The sequence below is a fragment of the Rhinopithecus roxellana genome, chromosome 16 (genome assembly GCF_007565055.1).
Source record: "Rhinopithecus roxellana isolate Shanxi Qingling chromosome 16, ASM756505v1, whole genome shotgun sequence".
Lineage (NCBI taxonomy): Eukaryota > Metazoa > Chordata > Mammalia > Primates > Cercopithecidae > Rhinopithecus > Rhinopithecus roxellana.
Genome location: NC_044564.1, coordinates 67,577,166 through 67,594,737, shown reverse-complemented (window position 1 = coordinate 67,594,737; position 17,572 = coordinate 67,577,166). Strand labels below are relative to the sequence as shown.

General features: G+C 38.7%; 1 protein-coding gene across 1 annotated transcript in view; it reads right to left on the bottom strand.

Moving 5' to 3' along the window:
- The window catches only part of CCDC171 (coiled-coil domain containing 171), a 399,166-nt gene that overhangs the window by 215,027 nt on the left and 166,567 nt on the right, over positions 1-17,572 (bottom strand). Inside the window, exons 17-18 of the mRNA XM_030920340.1 lie at positions 13,952-14,456; positions 13,095-13,211 (exon numbers count right to left, since the gene is read on the bottom strand). Coding sequence (XP_030776200.1) covers positions 13,095-13,211; positions 13,952-14,456 — 622 coding nt within the window. The remainder of the gene's footprint in view (positions 1-13,094; positions 13,212-13,951; positions 14,457-17,572) is intronic.

Sequence of the window (17,572 nt, the reverse complement as noted above, 5' to 3'; positions counted from 1 at the left end):
GGCTTTGCAGGGTACAGCCTCCCTCTGGCTGTTTTCAAGGGCTGGCATTGAGTGTCTGTGGCTTTTCCAAGTGAACAGTGCAAGCTGTCAGTGGATCTACCATTCTGGGGTCTGGAGGACAGTGACCCTCTTCTCATAGCTCCACCAGGCAGGTGCCCTAGTAGCGACTCTGTGTGGGGGCTCCTACCCCACATTTCCCTTCCGCACCACCCTAGCAGAGGTTCTCCATAACAGCCCCACCCTTGCAGCAAACTTCTGCCTGGGTATCCTGGCATTTCCATACATCTTCTGAAATCTAGGCAGAGGTTCCCAAACCCTAATTCTTGACTTCTGTGCACTCGTTGGCTCAACACCACGTGGAAGTTGCCAAGGCTTGGGACTTACACCTCTGAAGCCATGGCCCAGGATCTACATTGGCCCCTTTCAGCCCCATGGCTGGAGCAGCTGGGACGCAGGGAATCAAGCCCCAAGGCTGACCACAGCATGGGGGACCCTGGGACTGGCCAACTAAACCATTTTCTCCTAAGCCTCCAGGCCTGTGGTGGGAGGGGCTTCCATGAAGACCTCTGACATGACCTGGAGACATTTTCCCCATTGTCTTGGGGATTCAGCTAATCGTTACTTATGCAAATTTCTGCAACCCACTTGAATTTCTCCTCAGAAAATCGGTTTTTCTTTCTATCACATTGTCAGGCTGCACATTCTCCGAACTTTTATACTCTGCTTCTCTTATAAAACTAAATGCCTTTAACAGTACCCAAGTCACCTCTTGAATGCTTTGCGGCTTAGAAATTTCTTCCACCAGATACCTTAAATCATCTCTCACAAGTTCAGTGTTCCATAAATCTTTAGGGCAGGGGCAAAACACCGCCAGTCTATTTGCTAAAACGTAACAAGTTTACGTTTAAGCAAGTCTTACGAGATCTGATGGCTTGATAAGGGGAAACCCATTCTGCTTCATTCTCCTTCTCTCTCTTGCTGCCACCATGTGAGACGTGCCTTTCACCTTCCACTGTAATTGTGAGGCCTCCTCAGTCATGTGGAACTGTAAGTCCAATAAACCTCTTTCTTTTGTAAATTCCTTCCTTGTAAAGACAAGGACATGAGATTTGGGAGGGAGTCAGGGTGGAATGATATAGTTTGGCTGTGTCCCCGCCCAAATATCTGCTCCAATACCCTACAAGTTCCTCATCTCCATCTGAGACCACCTCAGCCTGGACCTTATTGTTCATATATCTATCAGGCTTTCAGGCACAGCCATTCAGTAAGTCTCTAGGAAGTTCCAAGCTGTCCCACATTTTCCTGTCTTCTTCTGAGCCCTCCAAACTGTTTCAACCTCTGCCTGTTTCCCAGTTCCAAAGTCGCTTCCACATTTTCAGGTATATTTTCAGCAACGCCCCACTCTACTGGTACCAATTTACTGTATTAGTCCATTTTCACACTGCTGATAAAGAAATATCTGAGACTGAGCAATTTACAAAAGAAAGAGGTTTATTGGAATTACAGTTCCACATGGCTGAGGAGGCCTCACAATTACAGTGGAAGGTGAAAGGCATGTCTCACATGGTGGCAGCAAGAGAGAGAAGGAAAATGAAGCGGAATGGGTTTCCCCTTATCAAGCCATCAGATCTTATAAGACTTATTCACTGTCATGAGAAGAGTATGTGGGAAACCACCCCCATGATTAAATTATCTCCCACTAGGTCTCTCCCACAACACGCCAGAATTATGGGAGTACAGTTTGGGATGAGATTTGGGTGGGGACATAGAGTCAAACCATTAATAGCCATTATCATAAGCAACTTAACACAGGAACAGAAAAACAAATACCACGTTTTTACTTATAAGTGGGAGCTAAGCATTGGGTACACATGGACATAAAGATGGGAACAGACACTGGGGACTACTAGAGCAGGGAGTGAAAGAGGTGGGTAAGAGCTGAAAAACTACCTATTGGGTACTCTGCTCATTACCTGGGTGATGGAATCATTCGTACCCCAAACCTCAGCATTACACAATATACCCATGTAACAAATTGGCACATGTACTCCCTGATCTAAAATAAAAGTTGAAATCATTAAAAAAGAAAAAGTAACAGTAACCATTCTTGTGTGAGCTGAGTGATAGAAAAATATTTTTTGTTTCTGTTATTTTTATTCTTTTCTATTTTTTTCAAGTTTTCTTAATTGACCGGTTTTCCTTTGTAATGGTAGGGTGGGGCAGTAGATGTGGAGGTAATAAGTGATATTTGCTTTTTAGAAAGTGAATCCTCTCTATGTTAAGTTTGTTGATTAGTGGATCCATCTACAAACCATCCCTTCTCTGTTGCCACCTTCCAGTTAGCCAGCCAGGAATAACCATGTGATTCAGGTTCAGGTCAATGAAATAAGAAGAGAAGACTGCTGGGTGAGCTTCTGGGAAAGTTTTTGCCTTCCTGACATAAAGGAATATATTCAGCAGCCATATCATTTCACATCTGTAACAGCTTTCTTGAGATATAATTAAACATCGTACAGTTTGCCCATTTCAAGTATACAAATCAATGTTTTTTAGTATATTCATGGAGTTGTGCGACTATAACCACAACCAATTTTAAAACATTTTTATCAACCCAAAAAGAAACTCTATATCCATTAGCAGTCACTTCCCATACTCCCTTAACCCCCACTCCAGCCCTGGGCAACCACTAATCTACTTCCTGTCTCTCGATTTGTCTACTCTAGACATTTCAAATAAATGGAATCATGCAATATGTGATCTTTTGTCACCATCCTCTTTCACTTTGCATAATGTCTTCAGGGATCATCCACGTTATAGCATGTAGCAGTACTTTATTCCTTTTTATTTTCTTTATTCCTTTTTTATTACTTTATTACTTTATTCCTTTTTTATTCATCATTTAGATATCTATTCATTAATTAGTTGATAGACATCTGGGTTTTCTTTTCACTTTTTGACTCACATACTGATGCTATGACCATTTGTAAATGTATCCAATTCACAAACACTTGAATTGGTTTGTGTTTGTATGAAGGTATGCTTTCATTTCTCTTTCTCTTGGATACATTCCTAGGAGTGAATTTCTGGCTCATACGGTAACTCTATGCTTAACTTTTTAAGGAACTTTCAGACTCTTTTCCAAAGCATCCGTATCCTTTTCATTCCCACCAACAATGTATGAATGCCTTCACATTTTGCCCTTCCCTCTTCCTTCTTGCAAAAACGCAATCCTGATGCCTGAAAGTAGAGTAGCCAGCTTAAAACTAAGAGGCACAAACACGAACACGTTAAGGATAGCAGAGAAGAAAGACCCAGTCTAGATTTCTACTTACCTCTAGACTTTCTTTTATTTGGGAGGAAAAATTCCTATTTGATTAAGGTATTTTAAATAGGGTCATCCAATAATTATAAAGAAGGCAAACCTCTTCCAAACATACAATGTCATTCTATTCAGAGAATAAACTTCTCCTTGATCTTTATATACTAATTTATAACAGAACCATCTTTTTAAAATTTATACCTACATATAATATTTAAATTACCTTGAAATTATAAGATAAACCAATGTATTTCCATCTGATCTTATTTTTTATAAAATTTATTATTCTGTTAATGCAATAAATATTAATAATGACCAATCTATGAACTAAGCAAAGTAAGCAAACCAGTAATCAAAGACTCTTCTAAGTACTTTAAAAATGTATTCATTTAGTCTTCTAAATAACTCTATGAGATAGGTAAAACTACTTTCCCCATTTTATATATAAAGAAATTGATGCACACAGGATTTAAATAACTTGCCTAAGGTCACACAGCTAGTGTCAGAACCAGCATTCAAAGTCAGGCAGAATTCCTACTTAACCCTAAAGTATTGCCTCCCCTGTAGAGCAGCTTAGCAATTTTAGGATAGAAGATTAATAAATAGTAGCCTGAAAATGTATAAAGGGGTATGTGTGTGTATGTGCATGTGTGCATGCGTGCTCATTTATGTTATACTCTACTCTCACAGTGAAATGAGTAATAAGGGGACAACTATTTTTTAGCACCCACCAAATGCCAGGTATTATATACAATGCTCAACAAGTATTATCTCACTAAATCCTCGTAACAGCCAGGAAGAAGACAATATCTTCATTTATAGGCAAAGAATCTGAGACCCAGTAAAGTTAAATAACATGCCCAGTTTCACACAACTGATAATTAGATAACTGATAACTAGATTTGGATACAAAATCAAATCTGCTCTGTTCAAAGCTAATGCTCTCTCTACTATACAATAATGTTTACCTGTTTAGGTTATTCATATGCTAAATTGGAAACTCCACATGACTATATAAGCTCTTATGGTTTTATATTTATCACTCTCATTATTATCTCTTTGTAACTACTCATACGCTTTAACTTTCTGAAAATACATTCCCATCCTTTCTGCCAAAATACCTGAAATTTCTACTACAAAAACGTAACTTAAAAGGAAAACACATGACCCTGGAAAAATATTATATAAACGAACCCCTCCAGAGAGGGTCCACACTGATAATTTCATGTTAGTCCAATAATATTCCATTATCTACCTGTCTGGACCATTTTCCTTCCAGTATTTCTCATGACTGTGATGTATCAGTAATTCTCATCCTTTATTAACAATCACTTACTCTTCTCAAAGTAGTGTTTCTTAGCCAACAAACATTTAAAACTTTCCCTAAAAAAAAAGTTTTCCTGAACTTGCTATTTCCTCTAGCTGTTAGAGGCACAGCCAGGTCTAATATCAAAGGCACCTCTGCTCCTAGATTTAGGCAAGCATATAAAGACACCACCTTCTACTTGGTAAATCTTACCTATGCATGTCTTTATCAGGGTCTTAATTACTGTGTCAATATTTAACACTGAAAGTGTTGTAAGGGGCCACTTTTGGAATGTGCTCAGAGGAAATTACTGCCTGGTTTTACAAAACTTCCGTAATTTGACCCCATGCCAATGATACATCTTTCTTCCGATATGAATAATGGAAAATATCCTTTATTAATCACTATCTATAAGCCAGGTCTGCTAGGCACGGATTTTCATTCTCATCCCTTTAATGTCTGTTCTTTCCATTCTGTGTTTATTCCCACCTCTGCATCTCTGCTTAACCATGCCCTTAGTCTGAATGCTATCTCTCCTCTCTAACCTGCCATCATTCTAAGCCTAGCTAAATCACAAGTTCCTCCCTGAAGCCTTCCCTATACTCATAAGCCCACACTGAGCAGCACCTTCTGTAGATTCTCGTAGCATTAAAAGCTGTATCTCTTCATTTCATCCTTAATTATATTCTGCTTGAAGTCGCTCATGAGTTGTCATTCTTGTTCTCTAATAACTGTGTGTATTTTCTATAGTATTAGACCAATTCACACATTTGATCTCCTAGAATATATATATAACACAGTGACAAGAAAAAATACATTAAATAAATTAATAACATAAACAAGATGATAGCTTAAGAAACCAATCTACTTTTAAGCGTCATACTTACAAAGAATATTGGTAACATAAATCACCTGTTTCTTTTCTTTATATATATATACATATATATACTTTAAGTTCTGGGGTATATGTACACAATGTGCAGGTTTGTTATATAGGTATACATGTGCCATGTTGGTTTGCTGCACCATCAATTCATCATTTACATTAGGTATTTCTCCTAATGCTATCCCTCTCCCAGTCCGCACCCCCGACAGGCCCTGGTGTGTGATGTTCCCCTTCCTGTGTCCATGTGTTCTCACTGTTCAGCTCCTACTTATGAGTGAGAACATGTGCTGTTTGGTTTTCTGTCCTTGTGATAGTTTGCTCAGAATGATGGTTTCCAGCTTCATCCATGATTCTGCAAAGGACATGAACTCATCCCTTTTTGTGGCTGCATAGTATCTCATGGTGTGTATGTGCAACATTTTCTTTATCCAGTCTATTACTGATGGACATTAGGGTTGGTTCCAAGTCTTTGCTATTGTGAATAGTGCCACAATAAACATACGTGTGCATGTGTCTTTATAGCAGCATGACTTATAATCCTTTGGGTCTGTTACCCAGTAACAGAATTACTTGGGTCAAATGGTACTTTTAGTTCTAGATCCTTGAGGAATCGCCACATTGTCTTCCACAATGGTTGAACTAATTTACACTCCCACCAACAGTGTCAAAGCATTTCTATTTCTCCGCATCCTGTCCAGCATCTGTTGTTTCCTGACTTTTTAATGATCACCATTCTAACTGGTGTGAGATGGTAACTCATTGTGGTTTTGATTTGCATTTCTCTGATGACCAGTGATGATGAGCATTTTTTCATGTTTGTTGGCTGCATAAATGTCTTCTTTTGAGAAGTGTCTGTTCATATCCTTTGCCCACTTTTTGATGGGGTTGTTTTTTTCTTGTAAATTTGTTTAAGTTCTTCATAGATTCTGGATATTAGCCCTTTGTCAGATGGATAAATTGCAAAAATTTTCTCCCATTCGGTAGGTTGCCTGTTCACTCTCATAATAGTTTCTTCTGCTCTGCAGAAGCTCTTCAGTTTAATTAGATCCCATTTGTCTATTTTAGCTTTTGTTGCCATTGCTTTTGGTGTTTTAGTCACGAAGTCTTTGCCCATGCCTATGTCCTGAATGGTATGGCCTAGGTTTTCTTTAAGGGCTTTTAGGTCTTACATTTAAGTCTTTAGTCCATCTTGAGTTAATTTTTGTGTACGTGTGTAAGAAAGGGATCCAGTTTCAGCTTTCTGCATATGGCTAGCTAGTTTTCCCAGCGCCATTTATTAAATAGGGAATCCTTTCCCCATTGCTTGTTTTTGTCAGGTTTATCAAAGATCAGATGGTTGTAGATGTGTGGTGTTATTTCTGAGGCCGCTGTTCTGTTCCATTGGTCTATGTATCTGTTTTGGTACCAGTACCATGCTGTTTTGATTATTGCAGTCTTCTAGTATGAAGTCAGGTAGTGTGATGCCTCCAGCCTTGTTCTTTTTCCTTAGGATCATCTTGGCTATGTGGGCTCTTGTTGGTTCCACATGAAATTTAAAGCAGTTTTTCCCAATTCGGTGAAGAAAGTCAACGGCAGCTTGATGGGGATAGCACTGAATCTATAAATTACTTTGGGCAGTATGGCCATTTTCACGATATTGATTCTTCCTACCCATGAGCATGGAATGTTTTTCCATTTGTTTGTGTCCTCTTTTATTCCTTAAGCAGTGGTTTGTAGTTCTCCTTGAAGAGGTCCTTCACATCCCTTGTAAGTTGGATTCCTAGGTATTTTATTCTCTTTCTAGCAACTGGAAGTGCATGGGAGATCACTCATTATTTGGTTCTCTGTTTGTCTGTTATTGGTGTATAGGAATGCTTGTGATTGTTGCACATTGATTTTGTATCCTGAGACTTTGCTGAAGTTGCTTCTCAGCTTAAGGAGATTTTGGCTGAGACAATGGGGTTTTCTAAATATACAGTCATGTCGTCTGCAAACAGGGGCAATTTGACTTTCTCTCTTCCTAATGGAATACGCTTTCTTTTTCTTGCCTGATTGCCCTGGCCAGAACTTCCAACACTATGTTGAATAAGAGTGGTGAGAGAAGGTATCCTTGTCTTGTGCTGCTTTTCAAAGGGAATGCTTCCAGTTTTTGCCCATTCAGTATGATATTGGCTGTGGGTGTGTCATAAATAGCTCTTATTATTATGAGACACATTCCATCCATACCTAGTTTATTGAGAGTTTTTAGCATGAAGGGCTGTTGAATTTTGTCGAAGGCCTTTTCTGCACCTATTGAGATAATCATGTGGTTTTTGTCTTTGGTTCTGTTTATGTGATGGATTTTGTTTATTAATTTACCTATGTTGAACCAGGCTTGCATCCCAGCGATGAAGTCGACTTGATCGTGGTGGATAAGCTTTTTGATGTGCTGCTGGATTCGGTCTGCCAATATTTTATTGAGGATTTTCACACTGATGTTCATCAGGGATATTGGTCTAAAATTCTCTTTTTTTGTTGTATCTCTGCCAGGCTTTGGTATCACGATGATGCTGGCCTCATGAAATGAGTTAGGGAGGATTCCCTCTTTTTCTATTGATTGGAATGGTTTCAGAAGGAATGGTACCAGCTCCTCTTTGTACGTCTAGTAGAATTCAGTTGTGAGTCCATCTGGTCCTGGGCTTTTTTCAGGTGGTAGGCTATTAATTATTGCCTCAATTTCAGAACCTGTTATTGATCTATTCAGAGATTCACCTTCTTCCTGGTTTAGTCTTGGGAGGGTGTATGTGTCCAGGAATTTATCCATTTGTTCTAGATTTTCTAATTTATTTTTGTAGAGGTGTTTATAGTATTATCCAACGGTAGTTTGTATTTGTGTGGCATCAGTGGTGATATTCCCTTTATCATTTTTTATTGCATCTATTTGATTCTTCTCTCTTTTCTTCCTTATTAGTCTTGCTAGTGGTCTATTTTGTTGATCTTTTCAAAAAACCAGCTCCTGGATTCATTGATTTTTTGAAGGGTTTTTTGTGTCTCTATCTCCTTCAGTTCTGCTCTGATCTTAGTTATTTCTTGCCTTCTGCTAGCTTTTGAATTTGTTTGTTCTTGCTTCTCTAGTTGTTTTAATTGTGATGTTAGGGCATTGATTTTGATCTTTCCTGCTTTCTCTTGTGGGTGTTTAGTGCTATAACTTTCCCTCTACTTACTTCCTTAAACGTGTCCCAGAGATTCTGGTACGCTGTGTCTTTGTTCTCATTGGTTTCAAAGAACATCTTTATTTCTGCCTTCATTTTGTTATTTACCCAGTAGTCATTCAGGAGCTGGTTGTTCAGTTTCCATGTAGTTGTGCAATTTTGAGTGAGTTTCTTTTTTTTTTTTTTTTTGAGACGGAGTCTCGCTCTGTCGCCCAGGGCTCACTGCAAGCTCCACCTCCTGGGTTTATGCCATTCTCCTGCCTCAGCCTCCCGAGTAGCTGGGACTACAGGCACCCGCCACCTCGCCCGGCTAGTTTTTTGTATTTTTTTAGTAGAGACGGGGTTTCACCGTATTCGCCAGGATGGTCTTGATCTCCTGACCTCGTGATCCACCCATCTCAGCCTCCCAAAGTGCTGGGATTACAGGCTTGAGCCACCGCACCTAGCTTTGAGTGAGTTTCTTAATCCTGAGTGAGTTTCTTAATCCTGATTGCACTGTGGTCTAAGAGACAGTTTGTTGTGATTTCTGTTCTTTTACATTTGCTGAGGAGTGTTTTATTTCCAATTATGTGGTCAATTTTAGAATAAGTGCGATGCGGTGCTGAGAAGAATATATTCTGTTGATTTGAGCTGGAGAGTTCTGTAGATGTCTATTAGGTCTGCTTGGTCCAGAGCTGAGTTCAAGTCCTGGATATCCTTGTTAATTTTCTGTCTCATTGATCTGTCTAATATTGACAGTGAAGTGTTAAAAGTCTCCTATTATTATTGTGTGGGAGTCTAAGTCTCCTTGTAGGTCTCTAAGGACTTGCTTTATGAATCTGGGTGCTCCTGTATTGGGTGCATATATATTTAGGATAGTTAGCTCTTCTTGTTGAATTGATCCCTTTACCATTATGTAATGGCCTTCTTTGTCTCTTTTGATCTTTGTTGGTTTAATGTCTGTTTTATCAGAGACTAGGATAGCAACCCCTGCCTTTTTTTGTTTTCCATTTGCTTGGTAGATCTTCCTCCATCCCTTTATTTTGAGCCTATGTGCGTCTTTGCATATGAGATGGTTCTCCTGAATACAGCAGACTGATGGGTCTTGACTCTTTATCCAATTTGCCAGTCTGTGTCTTTTACTTGGGGCATTTAGCCCATTTACATTTAAGGTTAATATTGTTATGTGTGAATTTGATCCTGTCATTATGACGCTAACTGGTTATTTTGCCCATTAGTTGATGCATTTGCTTCATGGCATCGATGGTCTTTACAATTTGGCATGTTTTTGCAGTGGCTGGTACCTGTTCTTCCTTTCCATGTTTAGTGCTTCCTTCAGGAGCTCTTGTAAGGCAGGCCTATTGGTGACAAAATCTCTCAGCATTTGCATGTCTGTAAATGATTTTATTTCTCCTTCATTTAAGAAGCTTAGTTTGGCTGGATATGAAATTGAGTTGAAAATTCTTTTCTTTAAGAATGTTGAACATTAGCCTCCCACTCTCTTCTGGCTGTAGGGTTTCTGCCAAGAGATGTGCTGTTAGTCTGATGGGCTTCCCTTTGTGGGTAACCCAACCTTTCTCTCTGGCTGCCCTTAACATTTTTTCCTTTACTTCAACATTGGTGAATCTGACGATTATGTGTCTTGGGGTTGTTCTTCTCAAGGAATATCTTTGTGGTGTTCTCTGTACTTCCTAAATTTGAATGTTGGCCTGCCTTGCTAGGTTGGGGAAGTTCTCCTGGATAATATCCTGAAGAGCGTTTTCTAAGTTGATTCCACTCTCCTCGTCACTTTCAGGTACACCAATCAAACGTAGATTTGGTCTTTTCACGTAGTCCCATATTTCTTGAAGGCTTCGTTCATTTGTTTTACTCTTTTTTCTCTAATCTTGTCTTCTCATTTTATTTCATTAATTTGATCTTCAATCATGGATATCCTTTCTTCTGCTTGATCGAATTGGCTATTGAAGCTTGTGTATGCTTCATGAATTTCTCATGCTGTGTTTTTCAACTGTATCAGGTCATTTATGTTCTTCTCTACACTGGTTATTCTAGTTAGCACTCCTCTAACCTTTTTTCGAGATTTTTAGTTTCCTTGCAATGGGTTAGAACATTCTCCTTTAGCTCGGAGAAGTTTGTTATTACTTATCTTCTGAACCCTACATCTGTCAACTCGTCAAAGTCATTCTCCGTCCAATTTTGTTCCCCTGCTGGCGAGGAGTTGTGATCTTTCGGAGGAGAAGAGGTGTTCTGGTTTTGGGAATTTTCAGCCTTTCTGCTCTGGTTTCTCCCCATCTTTGTGGTTTTCTCTACCTTTGGTCTTTGATGTTGGTGACTTACGGATGGGTTTTGTGTGGATGTCCTTTTTGTTGATGTTGAAGCTATTCCTTTCTGTTTGTTAGTTTTCCTTCTAACAGGCACCTCAATCTCAGATCTGGTGGAGTTTGCCAAACGTCCAGTCCAGACCCTGTCTGCCTGGGTATCACCAGCGGAGGCTATAAAACAGCAAATATTGTTACCTTATCCTTCCTCTAGAAGCATCATCCCAGAGGGGCACCTGCCAGATGCCAGCCAGAGTTCTTCTGTAAGAGCTGTCTGTCGGCCTCTACTGGGAAGTGTCTCCCAGTCAGGCTACGCGGTGGTCATGGACCCACTTGAGGAGGCAGTCTGACCATTATTAGAGCTCAAATGTGCTGGGAGAACCACTGCTCTCTTCAGAGCTGTCAGGCAGGGACGTTTAAGTCTGCAGAAGCTGTGCCCACAGCCGCCCTTTCCCCCAGGGGCTTTGTCCCAGGAAGATGACGGTTTTATCTATAAGTCCCTGACTGGGGCTGCTGCCTTTTGATCAGATATGCCATGTCCACAGAGCTGGAAACTACAGAGGCAGTCTTGGTGAGCTGCGGTGGGCTCTGCCCAGTTCGTGCTTCCTGGCAGCTTTGTTTACACTGTGAGCATAAAACCACCTACTCAAGCCTCAGCAATGGTGGACGCCCCTCCTCCCACCAAGCTCCAGCATCCCAGGTTGTTCACAGACTGCTGCGCTAGCAACAAGGATTTCAAGTCAATGGATCTTAGATTGCTGGGCTCCGTGGGCATGGGACCCTCCAAGCCAGGCACTGGAGAGAATCTCCTGGCCTGCCAGTTGTGAAGACTGTGGGAAAAGCGGACTATCTGAGCGGAAGTGTACCGTTCCTGCCAGTACAGTCTCTCACAGCTTCCCTTGGCTAGGAAAGGGAAATCCCCCGACCCCTTGCACTTCCCGGGTGAGGTGACGCCCCGCCCTGCTTCAGCTCACCCTCCGTGGGCTGCACCCACTGTCCAACCAGTCTCAATGAGATGAACAAGGTACCTCAGTTGGAAAGGCAGAAATCACCCGTCTTCTGCATAGATCTTGCTGGAGTTGCATGCCGGAGCTGTTCCTATTTGGCCATCTTGGAAGCACTCAAATCACCTGTTTCTTAAACCAAATCTAAAAACTATTTCTAAGCTCTTTCAAGAATGTTCAGTTCTGCTTTGAAGTTATAATACCAAAATTCTTAAAATACATTTAGTTTAGAATTTTATTTCAGACTCCAAACCCAGTATCTTGAGGTTCTGCCAACACATTAAATATGTACATTGCTTACCAACATCAATGGCCACAACTTAAAAATAATCTTTAAGTTTCCTACTACAAAAGTCTAGGTTTAGATATTTGAAATCACAATGTATGATCTATATTTGCACAGTGGAAATGTCTAAGAATTAAATTCCAAATTATCATTACATCCAGGCTTACATTTCATTAAACAGGCAAACCTTTAACAAGTCCATTATACAGTTTTAACAACTAATGTGTCTGAAATGACCATAGTTAGTCCAATTAGTTTTCATTGAACCTGTCAGACAAAATATCATGCAATCTGAATCATTTTAAAAAACTTGCATTTTAAACCTTTGTAAATCGCTGATAATAGGTGGTTCCACACCAGGTGGGAAGGAGCAGACTATTCAAATTAACTGTATCTAAAATACACTAGAAAAAGTAAAAAAAATCACAAAAAGAGAGAGAAAAATTTTCTACTGGCTCTCATATTACTCAAGCTTATGAAATTTACAGCCACAAGAAGAAGTGAAACAAGGCAAAAACATATGAAAGAACATTGCCTGTATTACCTAATAAAAAGGTAATGATGAGCTTTCCATAGGAAAAACAGATAGAAAGAAAAAAAAATAAGGTGGATACATTCAACAAGAAAAGTCATTTCCCCATAAAGACAAAATGTATATTAATTTACATCATTAAGTACAGAATTAATATCTCGGTGACTGAATAAAATAAAGATAAAAATAAATTTATTTTCTCCCTATACAGTTTACTAGACTTTGTGACATAAAGAATTTCTGGACATTTGTTCTTAAATGTATTTTGCAAGGACGTAAAAGAAGGAACCATACCTGTTTTACCAATGACATCTTGTAATTCAGTCATAGAACTGATTATTGCAGCAAGAAGGTCAGAACTGGTGAGCCAATTGAGCGCTTGTAAACAACGCAACTGCTCCTTTTGATGTTCTATAAAATTGAAAATATCCATTGTAAAATTCTATAAAACTTTATTAAAATCTATATTTAAAATTCATAGCAGTGTTCAGCTATTTAAGAAACAGATCAAACCCTATTGTGAACATTGCCTACTGTGGAAAAATCTATTAAGAAATATTAGATTAGCTCGACCTAATTTACAAATAACTGTAAATGACACCAACAAAAACAGAAAAAAGAAATTTTCTTTGGTTTTACTTACACTACTTAATAGTCTGCTTTTTAAAAATAAAAACAAGTCATTTCTTCAAAATAGTTAAGCATTCAAAAACAACTGGAAAATTTACATTTGTCTCATTTTCATACAATTCTTCAATATATTTTTAACCCATTTCATACTTATTCATAGAAACTGAAAATAAATCATACTGATAATTTGAAATAGGGCAGTTTTTGATTGACATAACTGAAAAATCACTGTATAAACTCTTTGCTTTACTGCAGAGGATTCAAATATAAAACAAGACAAAGTTCAAATTATACATATTTGTCACCTTATATTTTAATCTACTTAAAACAGAAAAACACAGCCTAATTTATACAAAATATTCACTTATCCATACACACATATACATACATATGGAGACTATGTTATATTATTTGGCATATTACATGATTTTTTAAAAGTTTTTCCATAATAGCCAGGTATAGTCACACTGTATATTTCACTTACATGCAACCTGTATTTTTTAAAGCACAAATTATCTTACTTGGAAATTTATGCTTGTCTTTGGGCTCTCCTGTGCACACTAACATGCCTATGCCTTCTTTGAAACTCTCCATCCAGGTAAAAAGAGAGGCACATGATTGGCCCAAAATCTTGAGTCTGTTTGCTGCCAAAACTACAATAACAACTTTCCGAAACATACGTATCAATCCTTTGAATGTTTTCTTTTTCATCTTGGCTTCTTCTTGCTTCTTTTCCTCTACAGTTGACAAAGCCTGGGCTAGAGTTCTAATTTCCAATTTGAACAACTCAAAGGTGTTGACCTGCTCCTGGAGAAAATCTCTCTGTGTAGACAAGGCGCATGATCGGCTATAGAGGGGATATAAGGCACCAGCCATCAATGCACAGGCTGCCAGCAAGGATGTCTGTTCCCTTTGAGTCTGTGATAACAGTTTTTTGAAGTGTGAATTTTCGAGAACCAACTGTTCATGTGACTTCTCAATATGGTTCAATTTTTCCATATTTTTTTCAGCAATTTCTTGAAATTTCTACGGAAGAGGTCAAACAATATATTTGATTATGAAACAAAGAGGCATTATATTAATTTCCCTTTACGCAAAGAAAACAAACTTTTGCTGACAACCACTTCTTCCTCTTCAAAAGATACATGTGCTAAAACAGCCAAAATATAAATAAGATAGATAGGGCAACAGTGAGCCAAACAGCTTAGATCTGAATGTGCACATTGATTTTTAAATCCTCTCACATAGAAGCTTTACGTAAAGCAGAACACATAAATTTCAGAGTATTTCATGAATTTCCTATAGACTTACACATAAATACACAAATTTAGAAAAGAAAAATACGCTTTCTCTGTATAATTTCTCTTCCTCCACTCCTCACTAATTCTTCATTCCTACTTTTAAACAGAAATGACACTGCCAATAGAGGGGTTCCTAGATGTAAAAAAGACTTTACTTTTTACCAAAATAAACAACCGGTTCAATCAATGATATAACGAATAGCACGGTCTACCATTTACTGCATGAGAAGGCACTGTCTCTCATGGATACTCACTTATTTCAGTTTCTGTCTTACCTCCTCATGACAGAAAGCTGTACAAAGCGCATTTCCAGTGGTGACAGGAAATACTAATTGTGACCTAGGCCTCAGCAGCCCTCTGCTCCTTTTTGCCTAATCAAGGTGCTTATAATCCAAAACTTAATTTGAAATAAAAAGAAATTTAACTATAGGAACCACAATTAATCACTACAAAATAAACTAGCTCTCTCTATGAAATCTTAACCTAATCAGTAAGGAATCTTGAAAGAAAGAGTAAAATCAAGAAGGGCAAGGCACAATGGCTCACGCCTGTAATCCCCATGTTTGGGAGGCTGAGGCGAGAGGGTTGCTTGAGCTCAGGAGTTTGAGACCATCCTGGGCAACATAGCAAGACCCCATCTCCACAAATAAAAATTTTTAAAAAATTAGACAGGAATGGTGGTGCACACCTATAGTTACAGCTACTCGGGAGGCTGAGGCCAGAGAATCAATTGAATCCAGGAGGTTCAGGCTGCAGTGAGCCATGATCATGCCACTGCACTCCAGCCGAGATAACAGGGCAAGACTCTGTCAAAAAAATAATAATAAAATAAAATATTAAAAAATTTAAAAAGGAAGAAGAAAGACAAAAGAAAAGAAGAAAGAAGAAGAAGAAGAAGATAACAGATCCCAATTTGCTTTACTATTCACTTATTATTCAATAAACATTTATTGGGGCCAGGCATAAGCGCTCACACCTATAATTCCAGTACTTTTGGAGGCCAAAGTGAGAGGATCGCTTGAGGACAGGAGTTTGGGACCAACCTGGGCAACAGAGTAAGACCCTGTCTCTACAAAAAAATTTAAAAATATCAGCCAAGTGCAGTGGTATGTGCATAGTTCTTGCTATTCAAGCGGGTGAAGGTGGGAGGATCTCTTTAGTCCAGGAATTTGAGACCAGCCTAGGTGACAGTGCAAGACCCTGTCTCCATAAAAAAAAAAAAAAAAAAAATAGCATTGACTAGTTACTAAATTACACGTACTCGGAAAAGGGACAAGTAAATCAGTTAGTGTGGTATAATGCTATGATAGAGACATTCCAGGTTGCCAGAGGAATACAAAAGGGCACTAAAACAAACTTTGGCAGCCATATTCTATCAATGGGACTATGTCCCAGAACTCCACACAAAGACCACTAGTAAAGCAACTGGTGTCCCACAGGGAGTGCTAAAAGGAGCAAGAAACTCTGAGAAGCAGTAGCTATGCAGACTGCTTGCAAGAGGATGTGCGATAACCCTCTTAAAGCAGGCACACTTTAAGGAAAAATAAAACTTGACACTTGGCTTGTAGCTAGATTAAAGCAGGAAGACTCGCATGTGGAAAAGGAAGAGCCAGAAAATAGCATAGTATGCTCTAAGGATGGAAATAATTCAGAATACCTGAAGAACTGAGAGAAATGATGGAAATTTGAAAAGTACACAGGTAACAGAGGACTGAGTGCCTAATGTGCTACACTAAGAAACTTAACTTTATCTGGAGAGGTATGAGAAGCCATAAAATCCTGGAACTGTCCTATTGTTAGTAAAGGGATGTGAGAATTAGAAACACAATAAAGATGGCCAGGGCTGGCAGTAGAGTTGCAGCAGCTGGGAGTAGGATGAGGGGAACAAATGAAAATCACAAAGGTTAATTCCATCTTCTCTTCAAAATCAATTTCATCTGTTCAATTAGAGGAAAAAAAGAAAGTTATAGAAAACCTAGAAAATATAAGAGGCAAACTAGCAATACTTGGGTAAGTGAAAATAAAAGTGAACCTCAGTGTCTCAGGCAGAAGTGTTTTCAACAAAAATTACACACAAAATTACAAGAAAAAGTGTGCATGTAGATACAGGTAGAGACAGAGACACTGTATCCTAAAGTCAGTATCTTAATAATGGAGAAAAACCTAAAGCATTCTTACCAAGTTCCGGAGCAAGGCAAGAATACCCACTATCTCCAGTAGTGTTTAACATTGTATTTGGTGTGTTATTAGCCAGTGCAACTAGGCAACAAAAAGCAAGTAGAGACATAAGAACTGGCAAAGAAGAAGTAAAACTATCTCTACTTGTAGAAAATGTGAACATAAATCTAGAAATACCAAAAGATACAATGACAGAATTCAAACAAAAAAAAAAGTCAGTAAGGTTAAAATATATGAAATTAACACACAAAAAAATCAATAGCTTTTTGTTCGCAGCAACATTATTCACAATAGGCAAAAGGTAGGAAAAAACAGAAATGCCTAACAGGAGATGAACGAATCAACAAAACGTAGTATATCCACACAACAGAATATTATTCAGCCTTAAAAAGGAATGGAGAACTAATATATGGTACAACATAAATTGAAAAATTATGCTAAGAGAAAGAAACCAGACACGAAAGGCCACATTTGTATGACTCCATTTATATAAAATACACAGACTAGGAAAATTTGTAGACACAGAAAACACATTTTTGGTCGCCAGGGGCTGAGGAGAAGAAGGAACAAGGAGTGACTGCTTAACGGGTTCAGCGTTTCTGTTCGGAGTGATGGAAAGTTCAGGAGCTAAATAGTGGTGATGGTTGTGCAGTACTGTGAACA